Consider the following 20,378-nt stretch of genomic DNA (forward strand, 5'->3'; position numbering starts at 1 on the left):
ATTTTCTCTCTTCCAGATTCCTTGAAGAACAAGGCTGTATTCTCAGGCAAAATAGAGGAGGTGTTACATTTTTCTGTGGGGAATACAATGTAAAAATAAGATTGTGTAAGAGCTGGGTCGTTTTGGGTTTGTGTTTGTCAGTGAATACAGCTCTTTTAAAGTGAATAGCAAGTGAAAGGAGTATACCTGCTGGGAGATAAGAAATGTGAAGCCAAGCTCTGGGTACATTTTTAATGCATTTTCTGAAACTACTGTGCAAATAGATAAAGTTTAGCTAAATGTTCTCTGTTCCGTAAGGGTACCAGCATGGGGAAATGCAGATCATCTGTTGGCTGTTTCAAAAACTGAGCAGATCTGAAATGTGCTGGAGGAATAATGATTGTACAGTGGAGCTTCAGATGGTGGGTGCAGGGTGTAATACTAAGGAAATGATCTCTAGTCCTGAGAATGACTGGAACTGCTTCTGAGTGAAAGTTTGTGTTGCCGTGGACAAGCTTTGCTTTATCTCAGACAGGTGGGCTTATTTATCAGCAATGACTCACTGACTGTGGACTTTGGGCCACAGTTTTGTCATAGAAGATTAGGAGGCACTGTAAGGTGTTTTTGAAGCTTTGTCACAATAAGTCATAAAGTCTGATTTGAGAATCAGTTTGAATCCTTTCTGCAGCAGGTCTAGCAATTTGAAATAGTGGCATAAGGTGAAAGACCTGTCTTCTTTTCCTGTCTTTGGACTGACTTATAGAGTGACTTTGGGGAAGTTACTTCTCCTTCTGTGACTAGTTTCTTCATCTGTGAAGTGGTGACAGCAGCACTTTCCTGTTCTGCAAACATTTTTTATATAATACCAGATTGTCTCCCTTTCTGTGCCAGAGGCGAGAAACTTGTGCAGGTCAGAATGGCCTTGCTTTGGCCTGTTTCTCTTTGGGTAGCACAATTAAGTAGGGACAGTGAGGACACATTTTTGAAAGGAAGGCACCTGGCAGTGCAGAGTGAAGTCTGGGCAGTGGTCCTGCTTGTGCTATGGGAAATGAGCACATATTGGTGTCAAAGAAGCCAGGACAGGTTGTGGGCAGAGCAGAATTTGGTTCCTAAAGCACATCCAAGCTTTGGTTGGGCATCTAACCTGCTTCCCTGGCATTAGCATCGTTTCAATGAGTCTACAAAATTAGCAGATTTTGAAACATGATTTGGTTGATTCGATTCTGACTGTGTTGGTTTTGGTAGAATAACTGGAAAGGAACAGCTTTTAAAGCAGAATGGGAAGGTCAGATTCCTAGACTGTGGGGTAAAAGAGAGATAACCAGTTCTATTAGTCCCAAGACAGTGACACCTGAAAGGCTTGATTAAGAGCAAGGGGCACCCTAAGACACATTTGATGTGATGGGAGACATGGCATTTGCGTTTAACATAGTCAGTGACATGGTTTGGAGTCATCTACTGAATCTCAGAGTATTTGTGATCAAAGGGTTCCACTGACATTAAATATTACCAATCTCAGCACCTGCTGATGCCTCTTTCTCCTAATGGAGTGTCTCACAGCAGAAGCCTTATTAGTGGAGGGAGGAGAGAGCTGAAACGATGTGCTGTGAGAGTGTAACAGCATTCTGACATGAAAACTGGAAGGACATTGTGGAGGAATAAAAGAATATGAAATGTGCCTGCTTTCATTTTTCCATTAAAATATGTCTTTGTGGTTATTCCCCTCCCCTTTGAAAAATGTCTGTAATAAACTTTATTACCATTGCACACAATACCTAAATTCCAAAATAATAAGAAGGGTTTGAATGTCCCATCTTAGACTGACTTAGCATCTTTGCCAATGTGCTGCACTGCAGTTAGGTGGAACAGGGTGCAGGAGGCACCCTGCAGTGTTGGGCTTATGTGGAAAGCACAGATCTAAGCATGCCTTGCAAACCTGGGCAGCTATTACTATCCTGCTTTTCAGTGCTGTACAGAGAGGAAGCAGTGTGCACAAGTGTGGCAGTGCTAGACACCTCCTGGTTCCTAGTGCCATTAAGGTCTGCAAGTTCCCCGTTTTTGTGGGTGCCACAAGCGCACTACAACCCGTGAGCTTATGTTAAAGCGGCCATAGGGTTTCCCTGTCTTGTGCTGCCTGCACTGTTTGAGAATGATCCCACTTCACAAGTTCCTGCTTGTTGCTCAGAGATGATTGCAGGTGGCTTCTCTGATTCAACAGCGCTATTGCTTTGCCACAGACATAGCCCATAGCTATGTCTTTGTGAATCTAGATATGAGCTGGTGAAATGAGTCAGTCCTGGCAGATAATGGAAATCCAGCTCAGCCAGCCTGCTGGAGCCTGGGTTGGCTTTTGCCACACATGCAATATAGTTCAAAATGCACCATGTGCTGGGGCTGGGCTGTGGCATGTGTGGCTCCAAAGATGTGATTTAACCTCTTGTTATTTTTTTTCGGATTGGTATCAGAGCAAGATATTCCCCTTTCTCAAGGGAAGGCAAAGATGCAGAGGATGCATTCATTCCATGCTTCCCAGTAGCAGAAAGGAAGTGGAGTTCTGGGGCTACAAAGCAGTAGGAAAGCAGTTTCCAAATACAAAGCGGTGTTCCCTGCCAAAAACACTGGCAAAGCCAACAGTGCTGACATCTAGGCAGCAGCTTCCAGGATCTGTTTTTAGGGAAGGAGCTTGAAAGATGCTTCCCACTGTTGATGCAATAAGGAAGAGTAGCAGAGATATTGCCTTTCCTTGGACTGAATGACCAGGAACCCTTCCATTGCAGGGGACTGTCATCCTGCTGGAGGAGGAACTCTCCTAATGCATATAGCTCCGGTCTTGCATATGCTTTGGAATCAACACCCTGGATAATCCCTTGGAAATCCCCAGTGTTAGCAAGCACTGTAAGGGTTGGGTAGTATCCTCCCGCCAAGGTTGTGTAAGGACTTGGATGTGGCCTCAGGAGCCCCATTTACAGGGCTGTTAGGCCAAGCTTAGGGTCTGAGGTGCAGAGAGTGAGGGCTGTGGGCACTGTGGGTGTTCTCTTCAAAGTTCAGCTGAGTCTGTGATAGGAGGCTAAAGTGGCTTGACTGATAGTGTGCCTTCTACACTGAAATTGTTCCTGTCCAGCTCTGGGAATAGCAGGAGCTGCTCAAAGACAGAACTGAATCTGAACTTCAGGTATTCCTGCAGATTCTCTGCTGCATCCTGCCTTGTGTCATTTTTTATGCATGGGCAGTACAAGCATGACATCAAGGGGACTACTTGGTAGACACTTTGCAGAAGGGTAAGTGGAATCATTAGGATCAAACTCAAATGGTAGCTGAATTGGAGGGCACAGTCTTGGGTTCTGCCTCAAGCTGGGCTCTAAAACTTGCAAGGAATTTTGCCCAAAGCTTTTTTTTAGACTCAATCTGTTAAGTGTGTAGTTTTTGGTACAGCTGGGCCTTCAGTTTTAAGGCAGAGTCTTCAAATGCAGTGGAGAGTTTTGGCCTATTATCAACTTGTGTGCAAATTAAAATCTCTTCCTTCTCATTGTTTGCGGCTGCACAAGATGAAATGTTATCTTAGAGAGACTAGGAGTGAGCAACTGTGTATTTCCATCTGACAGAAGTGTTTTCTCTTCTAGCTGATGTTTCTTGTCCACAATTACAACGTTTCTTTGTGGTATTCCTGCCTTGGCAGACAGTCATACCTCTGCTAGAGATTGTAATTTTGACTAGAGAGGGATCCAAGTCATGAAGAAGAGTATACACAGCATTCACAGCAGTGATTCCAATACTGTGTAGACTGACCTGAGCTGGCATTAAATTAGATTAGATTCCAAAGCCATAGAGAGGGCCTCCAAACTGTCTCTGCTCTGCCTGTCAAGCAAGATAAAGCACTTCCTGCCTTAAGTTCCTTGCTGCCAAAAATAGCTAGTTTAAAGGTACCTTCAGTGTTTTTCTGCTTCAGTAAAGTCAGTGCTGTGGCTTTAGCATCAGTGTACCCTGAGAATGCACAGTATTGCTGTCAACAGTGCAACAGTATCTCCACTTAGGTTTTTCTGGCAGTACTGGCATGGTGTCGGCGGCTTAATCCTGCAACTGCCTGCATTTCTAATCCTGTACTGTTGAGTCCTGCCCAGAGGAGATGTGTGGGAGTGGTGTTTGGATCCTGTGGTTTTCATCAAGCCTTTACAGGGGCACAACTGGAGACCATAGTGTAGTGCCACAAAGTCTGGGTATAAATCCAGGTCTGAACTTCTCTAGCATTGGGTGGATTTGCTTCAGTTGCCCCTATCTCACCTGTTGGCTTTACAGCCCCTCCTGCTGTTTCAGCTCTGCTGCATTGTGCAGCATCCAGTTTTGTAGGCAAGTGGTACTGCTCTATTAGTAATACTCACATGGCTCTGGAAGGGCACTGTAAAATCCCTGGCATAGATGTCTTCCAGGCAGTCTAGTCCCCAGCTGAAGGGAGAAAAGTGGTGGGACTTGTGGGGAGCTGTTGTCATCTACTACTGTTCACAGAGCTCTGAGTGCAGTGTCTCTCCTTTCCCTGCAGGTGGCAATGGTATGGATTCTGTAACAAAGAAAACGAGGCAAGATGGATCAGAAGTTACTGAAAGACGTAAGGAGAAAATTTTTTATTTTTATGTCACACACCAAAAATCCCAGAAGTGGATGCCCAGTTTTGTAAGGGACTGAATGCTGACCAGAGGTCCAGAAGTAAATTCTGCACCTGTCGCTGGTCTCTCAGGTGAAATCAGAATAAGGAAGAGTGGGCCAAGATCAGACATTTAGAGACATGTAGCATGACATGATTGTTTAACCACAGATGATTGCCCTGTGGTAACATTTCTAGCCAGTACTGCAGACATTTGGATTCTCCTTCTACCTCTGATATCAATGCCCTGCATGACCTAGAGAATGTTCTTTAGATATCTTTTTTGGCTGCGTGTAAAACAGAGGGTACGTTTCCTGCTGGCATTATGGGAAATAGCTAGTAGGAAGCTAGTAAGGGGTCTGACCATGGGCTTTGCTGTTACAGCAATGGCTGTGGTTCAGAAGTGCCCAGAAATAATACTTCCATATTTTATAGGAATCTTGTAAAGAAAAGTCTTTCATGGCAGTGATGTTCTTAGTTACTGTAGAGTTAGAAAGGCCTGCAAACAAACACACAGCATTGTGTGCTAATGAAACTGCAGCCTCCAGGCAGTGTGGTCTTAAGGGACTTTTCTTTAAATAAGTCGATCTTCTTTGAATGAGTCATGCTCTACCATCGAAATTAAGTAGAACATTGATCTTGTTTGGCTATGTTAACGTGCCATTACTCCTGTACCCTTTTCTTTCCTCAGTGATTACAGAGACTGTAACCACAAGGCTGACGTCCTTACCACCCAGTAAGTAATTGTCAGTCATTACATAACTTCTGCTCGGTGTTCTGTGCCCCTCCATGCTATTTGACTGCATTATTTCCATATATCCCTGGGTGCAGCAGGTCTCGGTGCAGGAAGACTTGCACCCAAAGAGAAGCTATTTTCAGAAATGCCTCTCTCAAAATACTTGTTAGTGGAGAGAATGAGCAATATGTGGGGACCTGTTTGGGTATCATCAGCAACAAAGCCACACAGTCCACTAAGACTGGTAGACCAGACCCTCCAAGGGCTTAAGCCCATATATAGGGTCTCCGGTGGTGACTGTTGCCTGGGGACAAGGGTCAAAAGTGATGGCTCTGCGGCTTCCACTGCTGGGGCTGCAGGGTATTCCCCTGTCATCTTACCCAGCTGACAACAGTGAGTGAATCTTTTTGGGTAATATCAGATGTCACGGATGATTTCTACCTCTGTAGGGAAGTACAAGTACCAAGTAGGGAAGAATCCTCCATGCTTTTTATACCACCGTATTCGTGATTAGCTTGCTGCAGCTGGGTTGGAAAGGAATTGCACTAGCATCTCATTTATCATGAGGGTTAACAGGAGTATCCTTCAGTCCATATATGAAGCAAAACTTGAATACAAATCTGCTGGGTCTGCAGTGTGAATGCTTATCTGCTCTACCAAGACACCTCTCTGCAGTTCTGATATCTCGCCAGACATGAAGCTATACTTGTAATCGAGTGTGAGGACAGTCTTGCAGTGTCCTTGCTCTTCTCATCTTTTACCCTGAGAGAATGTCTCATTTTGTGCTCATCTCTTCCAGAAGGAGGGAGCAGCAGTGGGCTCAAAACATCATCCCACACTGGAGCGAGTGGAGTGGAAAAGAGGTCTTACACCCATGGCAGCACCTATGTGACTTCAAGTAAGGAATGAAGACATTGCACAGTGAGAAAACAGAGAGCAAAGGCAGCATAAATGGTCTGAGGAGAGATTCAGGGCAGGGAAGTAGGATGAGCCAGAGGTAAGGAAAACAGGGTTTATGAAAGTAGAAGTGGCAAATACTCAAAGCAAAGGTATTCCTTCCCTAAAGTTGAGTGTGAGGATGGGTAAATGGCAAAATTCCCATTTTCCACAGGGAAAACTTGATTTCAGGAGAACAACAAAAAATGCCATTCCCACTGTTGTTAAGAAGTCATTCGGAAAACAAATTTCCCTCCTTTCAGGATTTCCAAATCACAATCTTTCTGACCATTTTTGTTCAAAAGACAGTTTTGATTAATCTTTTTGTTGATCTTGCTGAGGATAGAATACTATTAAAGAATTTCCTAGAAAATATATTTTCTTGTGTGTGTGTGTGTCCGTGGCTTTAGCACTTTGAACAGTCTGCCAGATTTTCTGGACGTGCTAAATCAGTATGTGCTGTCTACTCCATAAAAACAGGGTTCTTCTCTAACAGCATTCTTTGCCCAGCTGTTAGATTGTCATAGCAAAGGTTTCTGAAGAATAAGCTTCCTAGCCAGGTTTCTGGCACACCCCTCTCTCTGTCCCCAGTGGGACAGAGTGTATAACTATCCTTGTAGAAAACATTCTCCATGCTCCAAAAGGGCTGACAAAGCAAAGGGAGTGAAGTGCAGTTTGGAAGCTCAACAGGAGAATTTGCCATACCCAATAGATCTGACAGACACCTCCATACCAATTAAAGGCCAGAGTGTGGAATCACTTTACCTCAGGGAAGATATGAAGTAACTCCGGTGAAGATGTCGGTCTAATTGTCTGGACTGGCACCCGTCTGAGAACTGAACCCAGCCCTGCAAACTCAGAGAACTCTGCAGGATTGCCATCTTCCTTGTTATTTCTTTTCAGTGTGTGGAGGAAGAGAAAAGAATCTGAACTTCAGAGATAATGAGTTCTTGAAGTTTCACAGAGCATTTTCTAATCTCTGCTTTCCCACTCTGCTTGCAGAATGATTCCAACAGAGGCCTACTTGTCACCGTAGTTCTTTCTGCTGTATTAAGTGGAAAAGTTACTGAACAAAACAGGTTCTTGTAGAGGGGAAAGTCGGCAAGAAAACACTCTGTTGAGATCACAAGGGCAAGCTCTTTTTGCAGTGATGGGTAAACAATATCCAGTCTGATCCTGCTGATCAGTGTGGATATGTTGCACTTTATCACAGGGCTCCCTTTTTGCTACACTCTGATCATACTCCAGCATTAGATTTCATACAAGAGTATGAACACATTAGTTATGGCTCCTCAGTTCTTTCTCCACAGCACTGATGTGAATTAGGAAGGGAAATTCTTTCCTCTGTCTAAATATAACAGCCACTAATAACCTCCAGACCTGACACACACCTCAGTCACTTCTCCAGAAAATGGACTGACTAAGGCACGACTAAGTGAGAGTGTGGATAGCTGCTTTGGAAGGGCAGTGGACTCATCTCTGCTTTCCCTTATCTTATGAACTGCATCCTTCAGCACTTAGAGTTTGGCGTAACAGTCTCCCAGTTTTTGTGGCCTGTGTCATATAACACTTGAGTTTACAGGTGGATCTGTATCCAAACCAAAACCCAGCACCATCCAGAGCCAGATTTATTCCTGCTCAGGGGAGATGGCTCATTCATCCCCCTAGGCCAAAACCTGCTGTCATATATATCATTGACAAGATTTGTTTTGAAACCACAATGATAACCAGTACTCCTCTCTGCATGGAATGCTGTGGACAGTCAGAGTTAGACCCAAATGTGGTTCTTGCCCATCTCTAGTTGTGAGGTACCAATGCAAATTTGTCCAGCTCAGAAGACAGTAACATAAAGCACCGAGGGCATTCAGGGTGTACATACAGGGCATATCTTCAATTTGCTGAGGGAGTTTTGTTTTACCTATAGGTGGAAGTGGTAGATTGAATTCATCATCATCCTCCTCTGGCTACAGACAAACGCAGTCTCCCAGCTCTACTCTCACCAAATCACCTGGCTCAACATTTGAAAGAAAAACCTATGTCAACCGCCATGCAACATATGAAGGTATCACAGAACATGCCATAGAAAGGAGGCAATGTGTAGTGCACTCTGAGGTCGCATTAATGCAGGGTTGTCCCAAATAGCACAAGAATCCCATTGTGATTTTGCTAGGAAATAAGCCATCAGGGACACATTCTAATGATTAAGTCCTATTTATAGTAATGCTCATTTCTAAAAGGAGTTGTAGCGTATTTTTGTTGAAAGACATTAGAAGCTCTTTAATGTAATCCTGAATAGCTCTTTTTTTAAATGGAAATGTTTGTTGTCCACTGGGATTAGACAGTTACCAGGAAGACATGTTTTGAAAGCTTTTAATGATCTTGTGCAAAGTATTAATGAACTCCTTTCTGTTCTTTGCAGGGAGCTCCAGTGCCAACTCTTCTCCTGAGTTTCCCAGAAAAGAGTTTGGTATGTTCTTTTTAGAGCTGTTCCTCTGAACATTATGGCAAGGTCATGTGAGTTGGCAACTACGGTGGCTTTTTGCACATTGCTGTGTCTTGCTCTGCCTATGCTGCCTCTGTATTGGGCAGCCAGTGCAGCTCCATGACTTCGGAGGAGTTATCTGGGATACATTAACAGCTGACAGCAGGGTCTCTAGCTGATACATATGCAAACAGAGGGTGCATACCGTATATCTGCTACCCTCAACTGCTTTTGTGACGCTCCCCATATGGCATAGGACATGGAGAGGAGAACACAGACATGGGATGCTTCATAACATTCCCCCACCCGCCCCGCCCTCCATAGCTGGGAGAACAGCTCCAAGCAAGAAAGCCCAGAGTCTTAGGATTTTGAGCCATTGCTGGATATACTTTTCCAGTAGCTCTTTTCTAGGCTTCAACATGTTTATATGGAAGGATGAACTGGCTATCAAGTGATATATTTACACTGAATATTGTCAGCAGGTATGAGCTTGCCCTGTCCAAACTCTGAGCTGCTGATTTTACTCAGTGCAGATAGATAGTGAAACAATATGATCAGGCCGTCTTTCTGGCTCAGAGAGGAGGCAGAGTTTCACACCACAGAGTCCAACCTTGTCGGTGGGGTAAACAAGCCTATTAGCTTCCTTTTGGCCTGTTGAAATGGGAGGTCACCATCTATGAACAACATTTATGTGTACAAAAAGAAACAGCAGTTGGTCCAGAAATGCTAAAGGTGCTACTGATTCTTTAAGATACATTATGGTCTCAAGGGGGCCTGATAAAAACTCTAAGGGTTCAGTTCCCCCAGCTGTGCCCCAAGTAAAGGTTACTGTCTGAATATGAGCACTCTGAGCAAGATCCGTGTGTGTCAGCCTTCCAGTACCTAAAGAGGGCCTACAAGAAAGCTGGAGAGGGACTTTTTACAAGGGCATGTAGTGATAGGACAAAGGATAATGGCTTTAAACTGAAAGAGAGTAGATTTAGATTAGATGTAAGGAAGAAGTTCTTCACTATGAGGGTGGTGAGGCACTGGAACAGGTTGCCCAGAGAGGCTGTGGATGCCCCCTCCCTGGAAGTGTTCAAGGCCAGGTTGGATGGGGTTTTGAGCAACCTGATCTAGTGGAACATGTCCCTGCCCATGGCAGGGGGGTGGAACTAGGTGATCTTTAAGGTCCCTTCCAACCCAAACCATTCTATGATTCTGTGATTCTATGATTCTGTGATTTTCAGAGATGTCACAGGCAGTAAAGCCTAATACTGCTTTTCTCTCATTGCTGTTCACAGCATCTGCCTCCACGAGAGGGAGAAGCCAAAGTCGAGGTGAGTGATACTATTCTTTTAGAAGCCTCCTTTGTTTTCTTCAGTATGATTCAGGGTGTGTTAAATGGACCTATTCCTTAGCTGGAATCAACGAGTTTAAGTGTAGAGCAGTCAAATGAGGTACGTGGATTTACACCACTGCAGATGTGAACCATTTATCTGTAAGCAATGGCTTAAACAAGCTCGGTGTTAAAAATTGACCCTAGTGAAGGTCATGGTGGTTTGAACTGTGTCAGAAAGGAGGATCTACTTGGGGACCTGGACATCTTGGGGAATAGGACGTAGTCTTCCATGTTGTCTGTTCACTACCATAAACTCAATCCATCCATGCTCTGTGACCCGCCTCTGACATATTTACAGTAATTGTATTCATGTTCCTCCTACTGCGATCTATCTTACCAACCATAAGGCCATACCCTGAAATGATCTCATGCTGGTAGGAAGGACATGGTGAGGAAATTATGGACTTGCTGTGGTCTGTTTAGCCAGCTCACTGTAAAGCTCTGCATTGTTTAAATCATTCAGCTCTTCTAATAATTTATTAACAGTGTTGGGGAAAGAAGGATTATATTGCTCTGTAAGAGTGTAATATCTGTTCCCAGTTGCTTGAAGAGGAAACTATAATGTCACTTTATCCAAGTTAATTTTAGCAGTGGATATAAATCAAAGTGTGCTCTTGCACACTCCTGCTGGAGAGTGTCACAGTTACTAATTATTCTACCTCAGATCTTCACAGTCCCCTCTAGCACACTACGTACCTGAGCTCCCAGCAGAATTAGGCCATACATAATAAAACAGACACCAGAGAATCAGCTCCAGCTTCTCATATTGCTTCAGAAAATAATTCCAATCCATCAGCTTCTCCACATGAATGCCAAAGCTAGTGTTTCTTTTACAGTGCATGCACTGTCAGATTTCATCTTGAGGAGTATGTATCACATGTCCTGGCTGGCCAGTTTGCTTGTGGGTAGCAAGCTTAAAGGCCTGCCCCAACCAAATCACATTAACTCTATAGTCTCTTGTGCTGGACAGTAGAAGTCAGTAACAAAATTGAGTACCTGGTGAGAATGTTGGCTTAAAACTGCCCTGGTTACATTCAGTGAGCCAAAAGAGAAGTCAGCAGGTTGTAAGAGACTAAATCGTACAGCCCATTGTAGAGATGACAGTGTGAATTTTACCCAAGAAGTAGTAAGGAATTTGTGTATTTAGTAAGCTTCTTTTGGCTCTCTAGGTTTTTGTCCAGAAGGACAATAATAATAATAATTGTGATGAGTGGGAATATCAGTGTGATTGAGGACTGCATAATTAGGCCTTCTGTATGTCTGGCAGTAACAATGCTATTGACTTCAACAGAGGCCCTCAATGAGTAAAATATAGCTCTCGGGAATTAAAAGTAGCAAAATGTGACCCCAAAACAAAAAGTCACCCAAACCAATTGACAACCAATTCACATGGGCAATGAGTGCTGCTCAGATCAAGCAACAAGACAGCAAGATGGAACATAAGACAGCACGAAGGAAGGAATGCACTTCAGCCTAAAGATTCATTCCCAGCCCAGCGCATAAATGCGTCTCACTCCACATTCATGGTCTGCTTTTTCTCTTCCCAGAGAGTGAAATACGAGTCCGACTGCAGAGCGCATCTCCCTCTGGCAGATGTAAGTGCCATGGCTTTTATTCCAGGGGGATCAAGTATAAGACAGAGTGTGTTGCTGCTCTGGGTATGTCTGCAATGTCTCTGGGACCCAATCTACATAATGACAGATAGCAGCATGTCATTCTTTTTTTCCTGTTAAGAACGTTCATTAGTCTCCCCTTTCTGAACAAGGAAGCATGCTGTGGGTTAGATGGTGGTCTTGCAAGGAGGTAGTTGTACTTAGTCCCAGAAATGAGGCCCTGAAGCTTTGTTATTAAGTAAGTGGCACCCCCAGAAGGCACCCCCAGAAAGTACAACTTCATAGACACTCACAGGTAAATTCCACTGAATGGTTTAGCCAGGGCAAGATTACAGATCAATGAAACAATAGCTTTTGTGTGAATCTGGACACTTGCTTTTCCTGCCAGGGACAGAGTTGGATGATGTGAAACGTTTGCTGAAAGGAAGTCGATCAGCCAGCTGCAGCCCTACTCGATCACCATCAAGTACGCTCCCGATACCGAAAAAGGCTGTGGTGGAGACAAAGATGGTTACTGAGAGCTCTCAGTCAGGTACTTGGCACAGGACGGTTAGCAATGCTGGAGCCATTCCAAATATTATTTGCCATAAAAATACGCAATTGCTAAGAACATCCGAGTAAGAATACATGGTCTCTGTCCCAGACAGTGGTGGCAATACAGAAAAAGGGTCAGAATGCCGGAGGGCTGTCCAGATATTGCCCTAACAAGAGCCATCTTGGGTAGCTTTCTAGTGACTTGTCTAATTTCCATAAAAATAAGCCAGTTCCTGCTGCCACGAGATTTAATTCAGAGGTGCTTCTGGCAAAGACAAGAGCTCTAAGCAAATATGTCTTAGAACAATTTGATCTCTTATCTCCAAGCAAGATGGAGATAGCGCTGAAGACAACATTTAGGTGAGTGTTTGATTTATTGGCCACACCACATGGTTCAGAGATCACTAGAACTTAATAATAATAGAAGGGGTACTTAAAATACTATAACCAGCTTTTATTATTTATAAGCCTCACCACAGTGCTTGAGGCAGTGGTATTCATGTTCACTCCACTGTCCTCCACCAGTATCTAGGAACAAGCAATACCTTTTTTCTTGCGCATGGCTCAAATCCTGTCTAAAACTGGGAATTTTATTCCAATACACTAGTGAACCAGTCAGAGCCACATGTGGGAAGCAAAAGTCATACGACCCATGGCCCAGGATGATTTATTAACAGAATGGCAGACCGAAGTGTTTTATTCTGGTATCATAGCATCTACAAGCAATGAAATCTCTTCAAGGTGTTTTGTGAATGATCGTGCTATCATCAGGTCAATCCTTATTCCATTGGTTAAAATTCAGGTAGGCTGTAATCAGCTGGCCTTTGAGATCAGTTATACCATGTTAACCTGGAGTCTTTTGTAAGGGTAATTGAAATTTAAGGCAGATGAAGTTGTTTGCCATGTAAACCTGCAATGCATGCTAAGCCACAAGCCTGGTCTCATTGAAAACGACTTCTGTTTGTTTGGTTTTTTTACAGTGTCGGGGACATATGATACAACCATACTGAATACCGCCCTCCCTTCATACATGTGGTCCTCCACTCTGCCCGCTGGGTCTTCCCTTGGTGGATACCATAACAGCTCTTCCTTGATCAATGCTATGTCTCACTCTACAGGATCAGGTATGCCCCTGGACTGCCCAGGCTTGAAGGATGTAACTCCATACTGAAACTGGGTCAACAGCAGTGCTTTTTTTTTGCACAGCAAGAAGAACTAAATGATGGAAGAATCGAGATGGCAGAGGATATGCTTGAATTTTCTCTGGTTTTCTGTAACTTGATGCTCTCTGCTTCTACACTGACTATATTTGAAAATCCTTCTTTGTGAGGATCTATAGTCCTGACTGCCTGATCTGTTGCTAAACTTCGATGATAGCTTTATCAATGAGGTCAGGCTCACATAGCCTATCAAAACTAGTTTTGGACTCTAGTTGGCATTGGATTATCCTGGCCCACTGTAAGAACGACTGGGCCTAACCCTTTAGTCCTCATACACTAAAGATGTAATCAATAACTATTGAGTGTGCTTGTACCTTGTAAGGCCCACTTCTAAATGCCAGGGATGCTGCGTTTCCCAGCTGCAGAGAAAAACCACAGGAAGCTTTATGATAGCATACTATTAAAAGCTTTGCTTTCTCACACTGTCTCATGATCGCAACTTGCCTGATGTAGGATTTTCTCCCCTTTTTCAGTTCAGTAAAGGAGTGGTTTGGTGTCACAATTTTCAAGATTTTTCCTCTGTGCAATTATTGTGCATTTTCACTAACTGCATTTCCAAGTGACTGACTCTTAATTTCTGTGACTCTGCCACTGACCTTCAGGTGCTGGGTTTCTGATTCCAGAGAACTAATAACATTTCACTTCCTCTTTTTGCAGTTTTTGGTGTTCCAAATAACCTGGCTCCCAGCAATCATACTCTGAACGCAGGCCTGAGCACTTCCTCTACAGGTCAGATTTTCTCTTCTTCCCTTCACACTTTCACAGCTCTACAGTCCTGACAGACATGTACAATGAAATAATACCTATATCGCTCTGTTTCTCTTCTGTTCCTCATCTCAGTGTCAGCAGCTTGTCTGCACACCCCAGTTATTCTTTGCTTACAGTGGATTTATTCTGAGTCGGCCCTGTATAGCTGGTGTTAGCTCCTGACTGTGTTTGTCTGGGAGGCAGGGAAAACTAGAGATTTTCCAAGGAGAATAATTTGTCTTTTGAAAGATATCTGTTAGGCCAGCCTGTTTCTTCCCTAGAACAACTCAGGGTAATGCCTTAAAAAATAAACTCATGTGTCCTAATCCATTAAGGCCCACTGCTCCTTTGTCAGTTTTCCCTGTAATTTCCCTTTGCTTCACCTGGCTCATGGCTTCTGGCAGACTCTCTTCAGTGTCACTAAACCACTTCTCTTCCTTTCACAGTCACACACAGTATGTCTACACGGCACAGTGCCATCATGCAGGGTCTCTGACTGGGCCTGCAAAGAGAGCAGGGTGTATGAGAGCAGTCTGTACACTGCAGTAGTAATGGCACACTGATTCTGGCACCAAAAGTGCCACCCTCCAAGCCGTTTGCTTCTCTCTGGACAGTACTTTGACACACACCGTGTGCAGTTATCTCCTTAAATTTCCCTTAGTCAGTCCAAGCCAGTTTTCTGAATTCACCTTTTTCCCAAGTGCCCCACCTGCAGAAATGTCCATGCAGCCATGAGAATGGCCTCGCAATCTAACTTGAGATAATGTTTTAAAATGGTCACCATTATTGTCGTGGGCCAACAATAACTTATACAGCAGAATGATCTAAGGGGAAAAACATTTTGTAAGAAGGAAGATCTTTGAACAGAAATGCTTAGGCCTGTGATGCCTCCAGCTAGCTGGCAAAGTTTCTTGGGAGAGGTTGTCATTATTATTGGTTTTGTTTTGTTTTTAGCCAGAATACCACCTGCACTGCAGGACTCCTATAACCCCCATTGCAATGTTTTTCTTTGCAGTGTTTGGAGTTCAAAACAACCTGTCTCCAAGCTCTTCAACCCTGACCCAGAATGCTACTGCAGCCTCCGCAGGTCAGCAACAATTTAAGCCTAGAGAAAGTGTGAGGGTCACCAATGTGTGCTGCCTTCTCCCACCTTTTCTATAGTGACTAGAAAGTTCATATTGACAGAGGCTCCTTCATTACTGTCTTCTTGTGTGGAGCAGTGTGCTATGAGGGGATACTGAGGAACATTTTCTCTGCTTTGCATGTACAGGAACACCTCCCAGTGCCTATGTAAGCACTAGAGATTTTCTTGCTGGGGAAGCCCTTGCTTGTTTGAGTTGTCCTAGGTACCCTGAATGAGAAAAGATTTTTGAAATGGTGTGCAGCCCAAGGTTGGTGTGTGTAGATACCTTGTTATCCTTCATCTCTTTCATTCTCTAATTTCTTCATTGCAGCATATGGGATGAAGAACACTTCTCAGAGCAACACCATGGCAAGTACTGGTGTGTCTGCTTCAGCAGGTGAGTGTGTCATTCACAGTTGTTTAGGCATGGCCTTGTACAAGCATATGATGATAAAAACGTGTTAGAGATTCAGCCAGCTGAGTGACACTAACACCTGGCCCGTCAGGAGCATGACTTGTCACTAGCCAAGTCTCCTTCCAGTACCTTTCTGAAAAGAAAGCAAATGAGCCAGAAGCTAAGAATGAGCAAATGAGCTGGCCGGATTCAAATCTCCTCCACTCTGTGGTAACTTGGATGATTTAATTGCAGCTGTTTCTGCTCAACAGGCAGGTAACTGGATAGAAGATCACACATGTGAAATTGTGCTTCATTTGAAGCCAAAACATTTGCAAGGTTGCTCTTAAACATCATTTTGCAGTACTGCCAGCCTCAACCACTCAAAAATCAAGGAATTGACTTATACATGATCAGATATTTTTTTTTTATGAGAGAAGTTGAGGTCTTTCTGCTGGCCTTTTTTGTCCTTGAATGGTTGGGATTCATCTTTTCCAGCTTTTTTCTGCAACTCTGAGAGATATAAATTAGTCTTTTATTTTTTTGTGTAAGGGAAGCCAGGTTTCTTTTGTAATCCAAGAAATCCCAAAGATGAGGCTTGAAAATAGATGTAAATACCACAGAAGTTATGATAACATTTCTAATACAGGTTTACTCCAGGTTTGTGCTAGAGTAATGGAATAATACTGTTCTGGTTATCTTGATTTTCCATGTTCTGTCAATTTGTGTGCAAATTCAGGTTTGTACACCATTCCAGGCATACTTGATACTGCCTAATGTCAGAAGGGTGACCATACCGATGTTTTTGAGCCTTGTTTGGCCTGTGCCAAACCTCAGTAAGCTACAGTTCAATGCCTCATAACCATGCCTGGCTCCCAAGGATATGGAGTGCTTTGTGCTTGACAGAGTAGGTCTGCTAAAGGTGCTCCTCAGCTTGAGCTGTCCTGGCTGTGATGACCCTTGAACATCTCTCTCAGACTGAGTTTCTGTGATTCTATAGTAAGTGTGTTTGAAGACGTCATTGAGCAAATCATTTCTATTTGTAATTGAATTCCAGATGCTCTCCATTTCTGGTAGCAGTTGCTCCCCTGCTAGTGAAATACACATTTCTAAAGAAATCTAATGACACGCACAGCTCTCCTCTTAGCTTCAGTGACCAGTGTGTCTCTTACTGGGTGTTTATAGTAGTGGCAACCCCAATCACCATGGGACTACCTGTTTTAATGAACAAAAGTCTTGTGGCTTGTAGTTATGACTCAGTGGCCCACACTCATCTCCTCCTCTTTCCCATCCTTTACCAATATTCCAGGGGGAACCGTTTTGAGTTCCCAGGGAGATGACATTCTACGCAAAGACTGCAAGTTCCTGCTGCTGGAGAAGGAGAATGCCCCAGCAAAGAAGGAGATGGAGCTCTTGATCATGACAAAGGACAGTGGCAAAGTCTTTAGTGCCTCTACCACTGGGCTTAATGGAGGTAACTTCTTCGGGACGTGGATATGCTGAGGGCAGAGAAATGGAAACTGATCACAGGGGGAGTTCAGAGTTCGGGACACTACCCCTGACTCAAACCCCTGCAAGCCAAACAAGAAGCTCTGGCAGGCAGTTAGCCTTTAACCATGCCAGCTGCAATCTAGGTCTAGCTTTTGCATTTGAAGCTCCAGAGTGTGCCTTGGAATATTTCACAAAGTTCAGGAGCTTTGAAAGCAAAAAACTACATCTGGTTTAAACAGGCAGAGCTCTTGTGTCTTCCCAGTAAAAAATATGCCTTTTGCCAATGAAAGAAGATAGGCCTGGTTGAACTTCTGGTGTAATGTTTTTAATTATATTCGGTTCCTGTTCAGGATCCTTTGTAGAAGACACCTTGAAGAAAGAGAAGCAGGGATTTTCCTCCTCTTATGCTACAGATACTGGCCTAAAATCAGATGCAAATGGTAAGAGTTTGTCCCTGTGGAAATGCATCAGAGCTTTCTCCTTCTGCCTCCATTACTACCTTCCCCTTTCAAGCCCATGCTCTAAGTTTAATCATGCATAGAAAGACTGTTAAAATCTCTTTTACTGCTGTTAAAACCTCTTTTACTGCTGTTAAAACAGGAGGACTGAAATCCGTGCCAACAAGGGACAAAGCAACTTATGCAGGTAAGTGATACAATTCAGACTTTCATTGGAAGAAGCACCAAAGCACAATATACAAAAAAGCAATCATTCTTGAGTGACGAGTGATCTCTATGCAATGATGTCAGAGGGAGGGAATGTTCAGGAGGCTACTCTGTCTGTAATGAGCAGAGCACACGCCAGAGAAATTGGTACCAGTGATTTGACTGTGGATGAGTGGGCTGTTGGGGTATTTTTTTATTGCTGGAGAAAACCGTCTAGCTGACAGTACAGCTGCATCCTGCTACCAGGACAGATTTATGGGGAGGAGAGGGCTCAGACAGATCATGCTGGCTATTGCTGTCATTTATGGCTCAAAACTGTACAAAAAATTGACCCCAAGGGGATCACATTTTTCAGCTGTTATTTTAAAACACACTGAGTGTTGTCCCCTGTTGGAATTCCCATTGGGAATGCCGTTCCCAGCTTCCACAGGGACTTGAATTACACCCACCGCGTGCAGAGTTGGGTGTAAAGATTTTTCTCCATAGCCCTTTGTATAATGGATCAGACCTTGGTGTCCTTATTCTAAGAGATTCTTGACTCTGAAGTCAAGGAACTCTTCATTAACCAGGAGACTGCCCCTTCCCTCTTCCAGAAATACGAAATGGTGATGTGGGGGGTGCAATCGGATCAGCACCATCCTGGTGTCCCTGTGGTTCCTGCTGTAGCTGGTGGAAATGGCTCCTGGGTTTGCTTCTGGCCTGGTTGCTTCTCCTTGGATTGCTTTTTGGACTCATTGCTCTGGGTAAGAAATAACTGAGGAAGAAAATGTTGAATGGGATAGAAAGACAAACAGAGGGTGTAAGCTGGCAAAGAGGCCAAGTACCAGAGATGCCAAGCCAGAGAACTGAGGAGGAGCACATTCAGCTTGATGGTGACTGCCACTAAGATGTTACAAATGGACAGAAAGAACGGATAAGGAATATAAACCTTTGATGAGGGGTTATATAGTCTTGGGGTGAGTAGGATAGGAAAACTCCTGAGATCTGAGGTCTTACTTCTCAGAGACTAACAGATTCCAAAGTTGTCATTTAAACTCCAGATATCCCTGCCAGAAAAAAAGATACAAAGAACAATCCTGCAAAACTCAGTGGCCATAGCTATCTGACACAGTGTTGCCTTGTCCCTGCTATTAGAAGTACGTATTTCAGGCATGCATATGTGGCAGCATGTTCCCTAGCATTTTACTTTAACCTTCCAGCGGAAGAAGTGAGAAAGCTGAAATCTCGTGTGGAAAACCTGGAAAAAATCAATGGCGGCCTCCTGACAATTGACCAAGGGAATTCGAAAATAGAAAAAGATGTTTCAAGAGTAGACTTTCTTCATGGCATTTCACCCTCCTCAACCTTTCCTTATGAAAATGAAGAGTCAGTCTGGTTGATGGTGAAGAACAGACTGAACAAGGAAATAGAACGAGGTGAGCAGAGTCAATGTGTGTGATGCTGCATGAGACCAGATTATTTAAAGGGGAGTGGGAGGATTTGCTTGCCCAAGGGCCTAAAGACCAGGACTTTTAGAGTGCAATGAAGTCTGTCAAAAATAGTGCCCTCACCTGTCCTCACAGACAGGCTGTGCTGGAGCTCAGAGTGCTGCCACTAACAATGGTGGTGCATCCCTTAAAGCCAGCAGAAAAAGGAGAAGAAAGGAGGTTGTGGACCTGCCATCCTGTGCCAGGATGTGTCAAGTTTGCTGTAGCAAGTGAGTTTTCCATTTTGAAAGAACTACACAGAAAAATGAGCCCACACCTTATTTCTCATGCTACTTTTGTTAGCAAGCGAAAGATGATTTACTTCTGTTTAGCAGATGATGGAAATAGGTTAAGAACAGAGGAGCCTACATTCTCCCAGCTTCAGAAGTTTCATGGATTTGCGAAAGCAAATTTGCTGAGGAAACTCTACTTACAAAGCCATGCTGTGCTTGATAGGCTGTGCTGCCTGCAGCCTCAAAATCCAAATAGAAGGATCCTTGTACGTGAAGCGAGTAGCTATTCTGTTGTGTAATGCACTCTAACAGCCCTTTCACTTCCTGTTACAGGCTACTTCCGAGGGGAGAGAGGAGAACCTGGCGAGAAAGGTACAGCCATATAGTCCTTCTCTTCCCCTGTTCTATTTCTTGGCTCTGGCAATGCACAAGTTTGGGGTGGAGGTTGCCACAAGGGGCAGTTGGCAGTAAGAAAGCTGAAGCTGGTTTATACTTGAAGAAAAAGAATCATAGAATCATAGAATCATTTAGGTTGAAAAAGACCTTTAAGATCATCGAGTCCAACCATAAACCTAACACTGCCAAGTCCACCACTAAACCACGTCCCTAAGGGCAAGATCTACACGTCTTTCAAATACTTCCAGGGATGGTGACTCAACCACTTCCCTGGGCAGCCTGTTCCAATGCTTGACAACCCTTTCAGTGATGAAATTTTTCCTAATATTGAATCTAAACCTCCCCT

At 43.8% G+C, this 20,378-nt stretch overlaps 1 protein-coding gene across 1 annotated transcript in view; it reads left to right on the plus strand.

Annotated features, from left to right (window-relative positions):
- Positions 1 to 4,524: 4,524 nt before the first annotated feature.
- The window catches only part of COL17A1 (collagen type XVII alpha 1 chain), a 38,609-nt gene continuing 22,755 nt past the window's right edge, over positions 4,525 to 20,378 (plus strand). Inside the window, 18 exon segments of the mRNA XM_050899037.1 lie at positions 4,525 to 4,579; positions 5,307 to 5,351; positions 6,151 to 6,249; positions 8,212 to 8,349; positions 8,707 to 8,754; positions 10,053 to 10,088; positions 11,698 to 11,745; positions 12,152 to 12,295; positions 13,278 to 13,421; positions 14,175 to 14,246; positions 15,280 to 15,351; positions 15,719 to 15,784; positions 17,091 to 17,255; positions 17,623 to 17,712; positions 17,873 to 17,917; positions 18,531 to 18,680; positions 19,137 to 19,352; positions 19,970 to 20,008. Coding sequence (XP_050754994.1) covers positions 4,525 to 4,579; positions 5,307 to 5,351; positions 6,151 to 6,249; positions 8,212 to 8,349; positions 8,707 to 8,754; positions 10,053 to 10,088; positions 11,698 to 11,745; positions 12,152 to 12,295; positions 13,278 to 13,421; positions 14,175 to 14,246; positions 15,280 to 15,351; positions 15,719 to 15,784; positions 17,091 to 17,255; positions 17,623 to 17,712; positions 17,873 to 17,917; positions 18,531 to 18,680; positions 19,137 to 19,352; positions 19,970 to 20,008 — 1,672 coding nt within the window.

Source organism: Gymnogyps californianus, chromosome 6 (assembly GCF_018139145.2).
Source record: "Gymnogyps californianus isolate 813 chromosome 6, ASM1813914v2, whole genome shotgun sequence".
Taxonomy (NCBI): Eukaryota; Metazoa; Chordata; class Aves; order Accipitriformes; family Cathartidae; genus Gymnogyps; species Gymnogyps californianus.